Source organism: Cervus elaphus, chromosome 8 (genome assembly GCF_910594005.1).
Source record: "Cervus elaphus chromosome 8, mCerEla1.1, whole genome shotgun sequence".
NCBI lineage: Eukaryota > Metazoa > Chordata > Mammalia > Artiodactyla > Cervidae > Cervus > Cervus elaphus.
This window is the reverse complement of record NC_057822.1, coordinates 2,809,413-2,824,076: the sequence shown is the minus strand read 5'-3', so window position 1 is coordinate 2,824,076 and position 14,664 is coordinate 2,809,413. Positions and strand designations below refer to the sequence as shown.

The 14,664-nt window shown below is 44.2% G+C and overlaps 1 protein-coding gene across 8 annotated transcripts in view; it reads left to right on the top strand.

Moving 5' to 3' along the window:
• Positions 1-5,571: 5,571 nt before the first annotated feature.
• Positions 5,572-14,664, top strand: part of UBR4 (ubiquitin protein ligase E3 component n-recognin 4) — a 130,836-nt gene continuing 121,743 nt past the window's right edge. For 4 of the 8 annotated variants that reach the window (XM_043908977.1, XM_043908978.1, XM_043908974.1 and 1 more), the window contains exons 1-3: positions 5,575-5,792; positions 13,236-13,333; positions 14,502-14,605. In XM_043908977.1, coding sequence (XP_043764912.1) covers positions 5,617-5,792; positions 13,236-13,333; positions 14,502-14,605 — 378 coding nt within the window. In that variant the 5' untranslated portion in view covers positions 5,575-5,616. Of the gene's footprint in view, positions 5,793-13,235; positions 13,334-14,501; positions 14,606-14,664 lie in introns of all 8 variants that reach the window. The other 4 variants (XM_043908976.1, XM_043908973.1, XM_043908972.1 and 1 more) reach the window with 2 other exon arrangements.

Genomic DNA, 14,664 nt, shown 5'->3' with positions numbered 1-14,664 from the left:
GGGGGAGGGCATGGCCACCCACTCCAGTGTTCTTGCCTGGAGAATCCTATGGACAGAAGAGCCTGGTGGGCTGAGAGGAGCCTGGCAGGCTGCAGTCCATGGAGTCACAAAGAGTCAGACATGAATGAGTGACTTTCACATAGGGCTTCCCTGGTGGCTCAGATGGTAAAGAATCTGCCTGTAGTGCGTGAGACCTGGGGTTGATCCCTGGGTTGGGAAGATCCCTGGAGGAGCGCATGGCAGCCCACTCCAGTATTCTTGTCTGGAGAATCCCTGTGGACAAAGGAGCCTGGAGGGTTACCGTCCATGGGGTTGCAGAGAGTCAGATGACTCTCTGAATGACTAAGCACTATTGCATAAGCTACAATTATCAGGATTGTCCCAAAAATTACTTATAGCTTTCTGTTCATTTAAAATTTTGTTTTAAAGTCATGAATCTATTTTTTATTTGGAATGCTTTCTTCCCCTCTCAGAATCTGGTTTGTCTGAAATCTAAACTCCATAAAGCCTTCCCTGTTGACTTTGGCTACCCAGGACCTCCAAGATTCCTGGCTATGAAACACACAATTTCCTGAATGATGTATCCTCATATTTTATTATTTCAGTCATTCTTTGCCTCCCAGGGATCGTCAGGCTGTTTTCTGAATTCCTCATGGTCCTAAGCATGAAGCTGCCACTTGACTAAACAGTTCCCCAAATGGTTATATCTTCTTCATAGAAGCCTTAGGACATCCGCCCCTAGTTTCTTGTTTCTACAGCGCCTTTGGTGACCTGGTATGGAATTCCTGTATATACTTAAATTTACTTTAAACTGGAGGATGATTGCTTTCAGTGTTGTGTGGGTTTGTGCCGTACAACAGCGTGGATCAGCTGTATGTGTACTTACCCCACTGTACCTCCCACCCTCTGGGTCATCACAAGGCACCGGGCTGAGCTCCCTGTATTAAGGAATCCTTATATTGATTGAAATGCCAAGAGATAGTCCTAACCCACCCTTTCCTGTTGTGCCTGGAGCTCTGATAAGCCTACTTTACCACTTAAAAAAATGCTCATAAAGTCAACATAGGAAGTGAGGGGATTTCCCTGATGGCCCAGTGGTGAAGACGCTGCACTTCCATGGCAGGGGATGTAGGTTTGATCCCTGGTCAGGGAACTATGATCCTGTATGCCATGGGGCATGGCCAAAAGCAAAAAAAGGAAAGGTATCTTTTTGATGTTATATTTATATGTTCTTACATAAAATAAAAGAACTTTGATTACTTGGACTCAAAGTCCAAATATTCAAATATTGACAATTATTATTCTTGTCAATCATTATTTGACAATTATCAAAATAAGGTAGATGGCATTCTGTGCACTTTTATTTTTTGTAAAATATACACTGAGGATTCCCTGGTGGTCCAGCAGTTAAGATTCTAAGCTACCACTGCAGAGTGTGGGTTCGATCCCTGCTTGGGGAACTAAAATCTCATATGCCACTCCATGTGGCCAAGAAGTAAAAAAAAAATGTGAACTGCTTCAATTTTTGCTGCTAAGTTTTTTATTTTAAAAGACTATATATAGACATTAAAAAAAATTGAACCAATGCCCAGAGAGTATTAAAGCAAGTTTCCCCTTCAACACTTTTCCCAACCCTCTATTTCCCAGAGGTAAGAAAAAGAAATGCAAAAAAGCAAAATGGCTGTCTTAGGAGGCCTTACAAATAGCTGTGAAAAGAAGAGAATCAAAAAGCAAAGAAAAGGAAAGATACACCCATTTGAATGCAGAGTTCCAAAGAATAGCAAGGAGAGAGAAGAAAGCCTTCCTCAGCAATCAGTGCAGAGAAATAGAGGAAAACAACAGAATGGGAAAGACTAGAGATCTCTTCAAAAAATCAGAGATACCAAGGGAACATTTCATGCAAAGATGGGCTCAATAAAGGACAGAAATGGTGTGGACTTAACAGAAACTGAAGATATTAAGAAGAGGTGGCAAGAATACACAGAAGAACTGTACAAAAAAGATCTTCATGACCCAGATAATCATGATAGTGTGATCACTCACCTAGAGCCAGACCTCCTGGAATGCAAAGTCAAGTGGGCCTTAGGAAGCATCACTACGAACAAAGATAGTGGAGGTGATGGAATTCCAGTTGAGCTACTTCAAATCCTAAAAGATGATGCTGTGAAAGTGCTGCACTCAATATGTCAGCAAATTTGGAAAAGTCAGCAGCGGCCACAGGACTGGAAAAGGTCAGTTTTCATTCTAATCCCAAAGAAAGGCAATGCCAAAGAATGTTCAAAGTATCACACAATTGCACTCATCTCACATGCCAGCAAAGTAATGCTCAAAATTCTCCAAGCCAGGCTTCAACAGTACATGAACTGTGAACTTCCAGATGTTCAAGCTGCATTTAGAAAAGGTAGAGGAACCAGAGATCAAATTGCCAACATCCATTGGATCATAGAAAAAGCAAGAGAGTTCCAGAAAAACATCCTCTTCTGCTTTATTGACTACGCCAAAACCTTTGACTGTGTGGATCACAACAAACTGTGGAAAATTCTTCAAGATGGGAATACCAGACCATCTTACCTGCCTCCTGATAAATCTGTATGTAGATCAAGGAGCAACAGTTAGAACTGGAAGTGGAACAACAGACCGGTTCCAAACTGGGAAAGGCGTTATGTCAAGGCTGTATATTGTCACCCTGCTTATTTAATTTAAATGCAGAGTACATCATGCAAAATGCCAGGCTGGATGAAGCACAAGCTGGAATCAAGATTGCTGGGAGAAATATCAATAACCTCAGATATGCAGATGACACTACCCTGATGGCAGAAAGTGAACTAAAGAGCCTCTTGATGAAAGAGAAAGAGGAGAGTGAAAAAGTTGGCTTAAAACTCAACATTCAAAAAACTAAGGTCATGACATCTGGTCCCATCACTTCATGGCAAATAGATGGAGTAACAACAGAAACAGAGACTTTATTTTTGGGGGCTCCAAAATCACTGCAGATGGTGACTGCATGAAATTAAAAGATGCTTGCTCCTTGGAAGAAAAGCTATGACCAACCTAGACAGCATATTAAAAAGCTGAGACATATAAATAAATAAATAAAAAGCTGAGACATTACTTTGCCAACAAAGGTCTGTCTACTCAAAGCTATGGTTTTTCCAGTAGTCATGTATGGATATGAGAGTTGGACCATAAAGAAAGCTGAGCGCTGAAGAATTGATATTTTTGAACACTGTGTTGAAGACTCTTCAGAGTCCCCTGGACTGCAAGGAGATCCAACCAGTCCATCCTAAAGGAAAGCAGTCCTGAATATTCATTGCAAGGACTGATGCTGAAGCTGAAGCTCCAATACTTTGGCCACCTGATGTGAAGAAGTGACTCACTGGAAAAGATCCTGATGCTGGGCAAGATTGAAGGCAGGAGGAGAAGGGGATGACAGGATGAGATGTTTGGATGACTTCATCTACTCCATGGACATGAGTTTGAGCAAGCTCTGGGAGTTGGTGATGGACAGGGAAGCCTGGCGTGGTGCAGTCCATGGGGTGGCAAAAAGTCGGACACAACTGAGCGACTGAATTGATTATTTTTGGCTGTGCTGAGTGGTATGTGGGATCTTAATTTTCCAACCAAGGATCAAGGCTCCCACCCCCTTGCAGTGGGAGCGCAGTCTTAACCACTGGACTGCCAAGGAAGCCCCTATGTCATATTTTAGATTCCCCATGTAAGTGATATATGGTATTTGGCCTTTTCTTTCTGTCTTACTTTACATAGTATGATCATCTCTTGGTCCATCCATGTTGTTGCAAAAATATTCGCATTATAGAAGTCCCAGAAGAAGAGAAAGGACCTGAGAAAAATATTTGAAGAGGTAATAGCTGAAAAGTTCCCTAACCTGGGAAAGGAAACAGTCACAGAAGTCCAGAAGTGCTGTCCAGGAGATTAACCCACAGAGATACACACCAAGATACAATGTAACCAAAAGGACAAAAATTGAAGATTGAGAATATTAAAAGCAACAAATAATGTACAAAGGAACTCCCATAAGGCTATCAGCTGATTTTACAGCAGAAACTCTGCAGGCCAGGAAAAGAGTGGCACAATACTTAAAGGAGAAAAACCTACAGCAAAGCATACTCTATCCAGAAGACTCTTATTCAGATTTGATAGAGAAATAAAAAAACCTTACAGATAAGCAAAAAGAATTCAGCACCACCAAACCAGCTACAGTAGAGGAAGTTCTGTATTCTTTACCCAAAGGGATCTAGGGTAATCTGTAGTGCTGCTATTAGCATAAGGGTATTTTGCATAATGGTTTATTTATCTCTAAAAACGTGCATAAATTATCTCCTTGATGTTGGCAACAGCCTAGTGAACGTGGTAGGGACCTGCATCATCTCCACTGGGCAAATAAGGAAACTGCAATACATGGAAATATATCCAACATCGTTACTGTTCTATAAGACACAGATTCGTGTAAGATATATCCTGTTTTACAGAGAAATTTTGAGTAACAAAAATTTTTATTTTTCATCACAGCTATCTGAAGGTTTAAAAGGAAAATGTTTTGGTTTGGTGATGCATACACGATATCCTATATAGTGGAAGGCAGTAGGTTATCATAGGGCTTCCTTGGTGGCTCAGATGGTAAAGCGTCCGCCTGCAATGCGAGAGACCCGGGTTCGATCCCTGGGTGGGGAAGATCCCCTGGAGAAGGAAAAGGCAACCCACTCCGGTACGCTTGCCTGGAAAATCCCACGGAGGAACCTACTGGGCTGCAGTCCATGGGGTCGCAAAGAGTTGGACACGACTGAGAGATTCTAAACCAGCTTTACCACAAGAGCTAAAGGAACTTGTCTAGGTGGAGAAGAAAAGGTCACAACTAGAAACAAGAAAATAACGAGAGGGAAAAGTTTATACTCTTGCTTTGCTGGTAGAAAAGGTGGGGAATGGGGTCTTGCACGGCAAATCACAGTGATGCAAAGGCGAGCTGGTAATCTTACTAATGAGGGTAATCGAAACATAGAAGAGGCTTCCGCGCGAAAAGCGGTTAGGCCTGGTGACTGCAAGGATAGCAGGAGACGGTGAAAGGAGAAAGAGCTAGGCGAGCCGTGCCGCGCTGTGCTCCAACTCCTGGGGGCCATCCGGGAGGTGAAGCCGGGGAGGTGATTAGGCTACGACCTCCGCTTCTTCTTGGCTGTCTAGAGCCGGGGCCGTCATAGTCGCCGAATGCAGGTCTACTTCGAGGCCTCGGTCTAGCCAACTGATAACCATGCTCCAAACTCACCTCCCTGGGGTGCCCACCGAAACCACGCAGTCCCCAGCTTCAGGCAGGACTACCAGCGGTCAGGCCCAGAGCCTAACACCGCCGCCGCCTTCCGGAGTGCTGCGTCCGGCCTGTGCGCAGCCCCTCGACCCCGCCCCCTGCCCCGCCCCGCGGCCTCCCAGCGGCGCCACGCTTCCCTTGCGAGAGCGTAGGGAAGCCAGCCTCCCGCGTTGCGCATTTTGGCCGGCGACCGCGTCGCGCTTTCTGACGCGTCGGTCGCGTCACTTCCGCCCCCTCCCGGGAGGCGGTGCTGGGCCGGTGGCAAGCCCCCGGAGGGAGCCGCAGGAGTACGACGGAAGATGGCGACGAGCGGCGGCGAAGAGGCGGCGGCTGTGGCGCCAGCGGCCGGGGCCCCGGCCCCGGCGGGAGACACGACCCCGGGCTGGGAGGTGGCGGTGCGGCCCTTGCTGTCCGCGTCCTATTCCGCCTTCGAGATGAAGGAGTTGCCGCAGCTGGTGGCCTCAGTCATCGAGAGGTACCGGGCGGCGGCGCCGGCGGGGCGGGTGCCGGGAGGGGGATGGGAGGTCTTGCCGGAGGGTGCGGGCCCCCAGCTTCCCGACTTCCTCCTGCGGCTCCGGGACGCCGCGGCCTCGGCTTCTGGGCTCCGCGGTCCCGCGAGTCGAAGGCTTGTCTGGCGTTCCTTCCGCCAGCCCGTGCGAGCACCCCGTGCCTCAGTTTCCCGCCCCCACCCCACCCCCCCCGAGCAAAACTTCTGAGGACGACTTCTCGGGAGGGCGCGGCCGGCCGGGCTGGAAGTAATTTTGCGGGACGCGTCGCCCTGTGAGGGGTCTGTCTTTGGGGCTGCCCCCTCTGTTAAGGTCAAAGCTCCGATGAGTTTGCATTTCTCGTCCGCGCTCATCCCCCTGGCCTGGGCTGGAGCGGACCCGCGGGGTTTAAATCGGGGGCCTACCACACAACTTAATAACGGTCTCCGTTCTGCAGTAATCAGTCGGGGCACGTGCTATGTCTGCTCAAGGTATTGATGACTCTTTTTTTTTCCAGGTTGCATTTATGGTATGTTACTGCCGTAATGCTCTTTGATTAAAACTATGTTAGTGTTATTCTCAGAGGTCATTTCCTCCCTGACACCGCACACACTCACTGTCTCGCAACCAGAGAATGTTCAGGCTCTTACCATCAGGACTGTTTATTGGTTTGCTGTTAACATGGTTTTGCCCTTTTGAGATTCTTAGATTATGCGAGTTGTGTCATACAAGGCCAGGGATCAGCAGAGTGCCTGGCTTTTCCTTTCTTAACCTTGCTCAGAGCGGTCTCTCGTTAGTTTAATGGTAGACCTGCCTTTAAAGCCAGTCTCACTTTCATTTTTCTAGCCAAATGTGACTTCAGCAACTTTCCGCAGTTGCTTACTGGCTCATTTTAACTTCCTGCCAACAAGAGTATTACCTACATGTTATCCAGAAGGTTAGAAATTGCTATTTATTTCTCAAGGGAGGCCCATGATTTGACAGATGGTCTTTGCAGTGTTTATTGTTAGCTTTGTGCTACTTTGGATGCGGTTTAAAAAATAAATTAGATTAAAATAATGGTTTGGTTTAGTAACTTCACAGTTACCTTTCAGATGGATTTTCCTGTCTAATTATTAAGCCAAGAAGGTTCAGATGATGTAAACAGATATCAAAGATACTGCTCTCAAATTATGTAGCCTCTTTATATAACTGTTTTCAACATTTGGATTAGTGGTATTTTCACAAATTATACTTGTCATGTTACTTAGAATGGACAGTGTTCCACTCTTTTTAGAGCATTTACTTTTATGTTTTTATGGACATAAGCTGTAAGTAGTACAGTCATTTGTTGACACACTCCCATACATCCAGTATTGAGGCCTGTGTCTTTTAAACTGTAATAGTTAAGCAGCTCCTTTCCACCTGTAGAAGCCGAAACAAAATACATCAAGGTATGTTTGAATTTTGTCAAATAAGTGATAGGGGCCCCTCTTGCACTCTGTATGGCTAAGATAATCAAGAGTTGCCTGTGTTTGTAGATGCTAGTGAGACCTCTTTTCATGGTTTAGAAGAGAAGTCCAACTGATTGCTGTTGAGTAGCACATCTTTTTTATTGGAAGGCGAGACCTTTGAAGTCTCTATGCTGTTTTTTGTGGCTCAGTCAACTTTGGAACAGAGCAGTGTGTCCTCTTCAGGCTCTCTGAGAGCAATATGATCTTAAGGTTGCACTTATTGTCTGAGAGATCATTTTTCCACAGAAAGCAGTTATTCTCTCTCTCTCTTTCCCTCCCTCTCTCAATAAGATCTTTTCAGACTCTTGCACATGGGAGTGTTTATTGGTTTGCTGTCACATGGTTCTGTAATTTCCAGAAGAAATATCTGGCTTACAAGTTCTTTACGGTTAAAAACAACCTAAACGTATCAAGTGTTCAGGTTGGTGTAGAGCAGAGATCAGCACACTTTTTCTGTAAAGGGCCAGAGTAAATTTAATTTGTGGGCCATAACAGAGATGTATGCACTAGTCCACTCAGCCATTGTGTGGCGAAAGTGGCCATATGCATTATGTAAATAAATGGGCGTGGCTGTGTCCAAAGTCTTGTTTATGGGCACCCAGGTGAATTTCATGTGATATTTACATGTCACAAAATATTCTTTTGATTTTTTTTTTTCCAGCCATAAAGACACAGGTAAAAACTATTCTTAAATATGGCCTGTACAGAGCAGGAAGACTGGCCGGATTTGACCTTCAGGTCATAGTTCACCAACCCCTGGCTTAGAGCATAAAAATTAATAACCTGCTATCAATATTCTGTTTCTCAAAGGTTTTATTTGCCTTTCCAAAAAAAAAAAAAAGAATTGTGGAATTATTTCTTGAATGTCAAGGTATGGCTATTGAGTGTAGTACTGGGTCAAAGCCAGCCCTGTACAGACGCTATGAGTCCCTTCTCTCTGGCTGTTTGGAGGTTTTGATGCCTGGCTGCTGCTTTATTTCTGCATTTGTGATTACTGCTCCCCTACAGTCCTGTGTTTCTTTCTATTGTTATGCCTCCCATGTTTTTCTTCTTTACCTCCAGGGACCTTCTATTTTTTGTTACAGCCTACTACTCTTTGCTTCTCCCTCCACACTCCCCCACCCCCACCCTCTTTTGATGTCCTAGCTCCATCATGTCAGCTCTTACTTCCTATCTGGTGGTTGGTTGCTCATTCCCTGAATTCCTCCCTTTTTTGACTTTTGGGGACGATGACACATGCTCTGAGATTCCTCAGTACTCTGCCATTCTACTTTCTGTCTCTATCTTTTCATACGTTTATAATTGGAATTGATCTTTGGGTTGAAGAGAAGGTAGATGAAATAATTCTGAGGTCCAGATCCTGTAATTTCGTTTTTGTTTTTTTGGCTGCACCACACCAGTGAACCTGGGTCCTTGGCGGTGAAATCCCCTGTCCTAACCACTGAACCTCCAGGGATTTCTCTGAACCCTGTTTGTTTAGTTTGACTTTGTAACCAAACTGAAACAAAGGAGGGATTAGTATGGATAAACTAGGAGGCGTCACTTCATGGCAGATAGATGGGGAAACAATGGAAACAGTGACAGACTTTATTTTTCTGGGCTCCAAAATTACTGCAGATGGTGACTGCAGCCATGAAATTCAACAAGCTTGCTCCTTGGAAGAAAAGCTATGACAAACCTAGATAGTGTATTAAAAAAGTGAGACATTACTTTGCCAACAAAGGTCCATCTAGTCAAAGCTATGGTTTTTTCAGTAGTTATGTATGGATGTGAGAGTTGGACCATAAAGAAAACCGAGCACCAAAGAACTGATTCTTTTGAACTGTGTGTTGGAGAAGACTCTTCCGAGAGTCCCTTGGACTGCAAGGAGATCAAACCAGTCAATCCAAAAGGAAATCAATCCTGAATATTCATTGGAAGGTCTGATGCTGAAGCTGAAACTCTAATACTTTGCCCACCTGATGCAAAGAGCTGACTCATTAGAAAAGACCCCGATGCTGGGAAAGACTGAAGGCAGGAGGAGAAGGGGACAACAGAGGATGAGATGGTTGGATGGCATCACCAGCTCACTGGACATGGGTTTGAGCAAACTCTGGGAGATGGTGATGGACAGGGAAGCCTGGCGTGCTGCATTCCATGGGGTCACAAAGAGTCGGACACGAGTGAGCGACTGAACAACAACTCTGAAAAGTGATTTTTTTAAAAGAAAAAGATAATTTGAGTTTACTTGAAGCGGACTTCATTTCTGCCGCTTGTTGATAGTATGTCTTTTAGTTCAGTTCAGTTCAGTCGCTCAGTCGTGTCCGAGTCTTTGCGACCCCATGAAACGCATGCCAGGCCTCCCTTAGTAGTAAAGATTAAAAATCTTTCAAATACCTTTACTTTTCTAGACTAGAAATGAAGCTAAAACTAGCTTAATGGAGCACATGCTGTATGTGGGCTTGATTAGTGTAATTGTTGAATGTAACTGTATGTACTATCAAATACAGAATTCTGTTCTTAACTCTGTGCAGGATATGCTGGTGAGCATGGTTGTCATTGAATAATTCTATGAGTCTTTGTAGATTAAAAAAAAAGTCCCTTTCCGTTGGGCTTCCCTTGTGGCTCAGCTGGTAAAGAATCTGCCTGCAATGCAGGAGACCTGGGTTTGATCCCAGAGTTGGGCAATCCCCTGGAGAAGGGAAAGGCTACCCACTCCGGTATTCTGGCCTGGAGAATTCCATGGATGGTATAGTCCACGGGGACACAAAGAGTTGGACGTGAATTAGCGACTTTGACTCACTCTCCTGAGCCAGTCCTTCCTAGGCTGTCCTGTCTTTTTTTTTTTTTTGTCCTGCCTTTCTTAATGATAAGCCTCCTCGAGTCTCTGCCTCCCAGCTATTTGATGAAACTTAGACCAAGGAGACCTACTTGGGAAGGCAGAAGCTGTTAGTAACATCCCATAGATAATGCACAGTCATTTTCTAAAAATCTTAAAGCGGGAGAAAGGGGTACATTGGTGCCATCATCAGTTGAGTTTGTGATTGACCTTCAAAAGAAAAGCCAACTCCAGAGTGAGAAGCCTATAGTTAGTTGTGAGATTAGGTAATGTTTCTGTGTCTCAATATCACGTTCCCTACAGGTTTGTTGAGAGTGTGAGACGTATGTGAAAATTTTCACTTGTTTATTAACATGTATTAAGTACTCTGTGACACACAGTGGATGTTCGTTAAACATATATTTTTAAAATGTTTTCTGTATCTCATTAATTTATTTGTTGTGATTGTTTATAAGCTTATCTTGAAACAAACTCAGTGGATTCTATACTTGGGAGCTGGTGATTCTGGTGAGGGGAAAGGGCTTTGAGTTTCCCCAGTTGACGGCAAAGATATAACTAGTAGTTACATAACTAGTTATATAGTTATAAGTTCACTGGTAAAGAATCCCCCTGCCAATGCTGGAGACATGGGATTGATCCCTGGGTGGGGAAGATCCCCTGGGAAGGAAATGGCAGCCCATTCTAATATTCTTGCCTGGGAAAATCCCATGGACAGAGGAGCCTGACAGGCTACAGTCCATGGGGTCAGAGAATCAGACACAGCTTAGTGACGAAACAACAAGAGGGAGAAGCGGCAGTGAATCCGAAGTCTTTTATTTTGCCCATTACATTTTTCACTCTTCCTGGAACACCCAGGTTTCCAGACCCTGGCTAGTTCTTTTTCACTTACAAGTCAAACTGGGTTTTTCTGACCTGGCTGCTTAACTGCTGTTTTCCTTTGTACTCTGCATTGCATTTATTTTTAATTGACATGTAATTTTATTTTAAAATGGAATATAATTGCTTCAGATTCTTTGTTCTTTCAGCAGTTTTTAGGCTCTGTGGTACTTTGTTGCAAAGTTTGTTAGGCGAAGCACATGTTTAAGGAAAGTAGCTTGACTGCCTGGAGGAGAAATATTTTCACCTTTATGTCTCCTTGTTTTTCTTCTGTGTCTACTTGCCTTCAATTTCTGCGTTCTTCGCGTTTCTACTTAATATCTTGCTCTTTGTTCCATTTTTACGTTTCTTTGCCTCCTCTGGTGACTTGGTGTCTGTCAGATTCTCAGGGAACGAGGGTGCGGTCAAAAAGGGAGGCGACACTTCTTTACTAGGTTCCTCACACACGTTTCTTTAGAATCACAAGATACGACATTGTCCTTTGAGACACTGTCCTTTGAGCCACGTGTCTACCTGCCTGCTGTCCCCTTTTAGTCTTTTAAAAACGGGTTTTCCCAGGTTTATCCTTCCTTGCCCTAAGCACATTGTGAGTGGAGCTCAGGACTGCTCTGCTCTTTTTTGTCCTGTTGTCCATGTCCGTCTTTCCCTAGAGGGTATTGTTTCTTGATCGGAATAAGGCAGTTGTGTATGTCTAGGGCAGGAGGAAGGGTTTGTTTAATCATAATGTGGCAACTTTGAACCACGAAGTTACTGTGTTTACCCCTGTGTTTCGGACGTATTTTATTATCAGGATGAGAAGGAAACAGCAGTGAGTTCCTTCTTCGGATGGGCAGTGATTCTCTTGGTTGTGGTAAACCTGTCCGGTTGAAAAACATGGGGGACGGGGGGTGGCAGTAAGCAGCTCTGAAGTTCTGAAATAAAGCAGAGAAGGGAAATGCTTCATAAAATCCATCAAACTACAGGGTGGGGGAACCTTAGAACTATGAATGTGGGGTGTCAGGATGGGAGTGAAGGAGCAGCTCTTCCCAAGAGGTAGAAGCAGGGGTGGGGAGCTCTCTTCTGGGTGTGGTGGGACGCCGCCGCCCCCCCCCCCCTTCCCCCCTGCACTGTGATGGCCCTGTGAACTTTGAGTGTTGCTTGATATTTTAGGGATTTTGTTTCCTTTCTTTTGTCCATCCCACAACTAGAAAGAAATGATCCTTGGTGGGCAGGGAGATTCTTGCACATCATAGGTGCTCCATAAATATTTTTTTTAGTAAGGGAGTTATTCTAAGATAAGGAACCGGTCTTTGATAATACCTGTTTATCCTTGATGAATTCCCAAAGAGGGAAGTGTCAGACTCTTAAGTGCTGTTTGAGGTAATTCATCACTCACGTTAGCACCTTCCATACGTGGAACTTGCTTTTTGGCTCCCATGTTGATTTGGCAAGTGAACCGAGTCTAGACTCTGTTTATGTTTCCCTTCCTAGGCTGATAGTTCTTGTTGGAGAATTAACTTACTGTGGAAACTTTTTAAGCACATTGCTCTTTTTTCCGTTTAAGAACATACATTTTAGTGTTTTTCTTTGCCTTCTTGTTTCATGGGTTGTGATTAGCATCTACTGCCGTAAAGAGAATGACATTAATGTATCCAGCTTTTAGACGTAGCTGGGCTCCAGATTTTCACTGAAGAGGCCATTTCTTCTGGTAAAGATAAGGGATGTGGTTAAAAATCACTTTGTTGTGATCTAGCTATATATCCTGTGGATGTGGGGAGTGGGGTGGAGGACTCTGGTACCTGAAGAATTTTGGATTTTAGCACCCATCAGATGATTTCTTCCCTTGAAATGTTTATTCTTTTTAAGTTGCTGTGTTACGGACTGGCCTTGTTTGGTCTTCAAAATGCGTTCCCGTAGTCCGTATTCCCACTAACAGTGTTTTGAGTGTCCTGCTCTACCCTCTTTTGACCAGCTTGTGGCATTATTAGCTTTTGGTCTTTGCTAATTATCAATACAGGACACAGTGGTATCCTGTTGGATTTTTACTTGTGTTTCTTTAATTCTAAGTGAGTTTTGAAGTGTTTCCTGTTAGCCTTTGCCACTTACTAAGCTTGGTACCTCTAAGCTCCACTTTCTCAGTTTGAATATAGGGATGGTAACAGGGCCTACCAAGTAGCATTGCTACGAAGATGAAGTCAGGTAATGCCTGTAGAGGGCTGGAGCATGTGGCCTATAGTAAGCACTAAGTAGATGTTGGTTTTTTGCAGTGAATCCGAAATTCTGCACCACGAGAAGCAGTTCGAGCCATTCTACTCCTCCTTTGTCGCACTTGCCACACACTACGTCACGACAGTCTGCGGCCTCAGTGAGTGCTCCCCCTCGTCCTCCCCTTTAAGGGCTCGTGGTGGGGGCTGCGTGTCATCCTGTCTGAACACGCTGTTAGTGATGCCTGTGCGTTAGTTCTCACCTGTCCACCCGAGAGTGGAGACGGCTGTCCGTGTGGTGAGGCTTCGGAAGCTTCTTGACCGAGGCCAGCCAGAGGGATTGAAAGACTGCTTGGTTTGGACATCTGTGTCATAACCATTAACTTTCCTTGCTTTCTTATAGGTTTTACATATGTAATTACTAATGTGCTAATTTTGGGGGGATGGCTGGGATTGGAGGGTTAGGTGGGGATACTGAGCTGTGGTTAGCAGCCACTAACCAAGACTCTCTTTCTTATTTGGTTTTGGTGAGAAATTAAATTCTCCTTTTGTGTTCTCTGGTATATGAAGGATTTCAACTTCAGTTCCCCATCTTTTAAGCTTTTCTCCCCCTAAAGTAACCAGTCCCTTACTTTCCACTATTTTTGATACTTGGCATTTTCATTTTTTCCCCCAAGCCTGATTCATGTAGTTCTGAAGAATTTGAATTATTTGTTTACTTAAATAATTTGCTAAGCAAGCAAAATGAAAGGAAGTTAGAGGGTTCTGAGTAATCTTTTGGTGTCCAGTGCTGTTTATTCTAGGCATTGGCTACCAGTGTAAGAGTCACTTTTAGCTTGGAGAAACTTTGAGTGGGAAGCCCACTGCAGAGACAGGAAAGAGAGGTAGTATATTCTAGTGGGTAACAGCATGAACTTTAGAGCCAGACACCTGGATTTGAGTCTAGCTGCGTGACTTGGGCAAATCATTTAACCTCTCTATGGTTTACTTTCCTTATCTATGTTTTTTAAAAAAGAGAAGAGGTTAACAATATCTATGTCATAGCATCGGTTTGAGGATTAAATGGATTAATGTATCTGAAGTGCTTGTTACTTCCTGTGATGTATTTCCTATTATACTTATCTTAATTTCTAGTAAATATAGGATAAATTGATCTAGAAGCAATTGATGATTATCAGTGACAAGATGCCTTTGTTTGCCTGATGGATTGTTGATTCTGATAGAATGATACTGGGAATGTTGGACATATGGAGCTCAAAACTTATTTGGTTCATTGACTGTGAGGCTGAAGTTCAGGCTGAGGTTAAGTAAAGCTTATTCCTTTCTCAGTTCCCCGGAATCAGCTTCCGTCTGTGGCGGCAGCCTGTAAAGTCCTGATTGAGTTTTCGCTCCTGCGTTTGGAGAATCCAGATGAGGCATGCGCTGTGTCCCAGGTGAGAGTGCTGGGCCTGTTTCTGGCCCTTCTTTTGAGGTAGGCTTGTGACTAACCCAT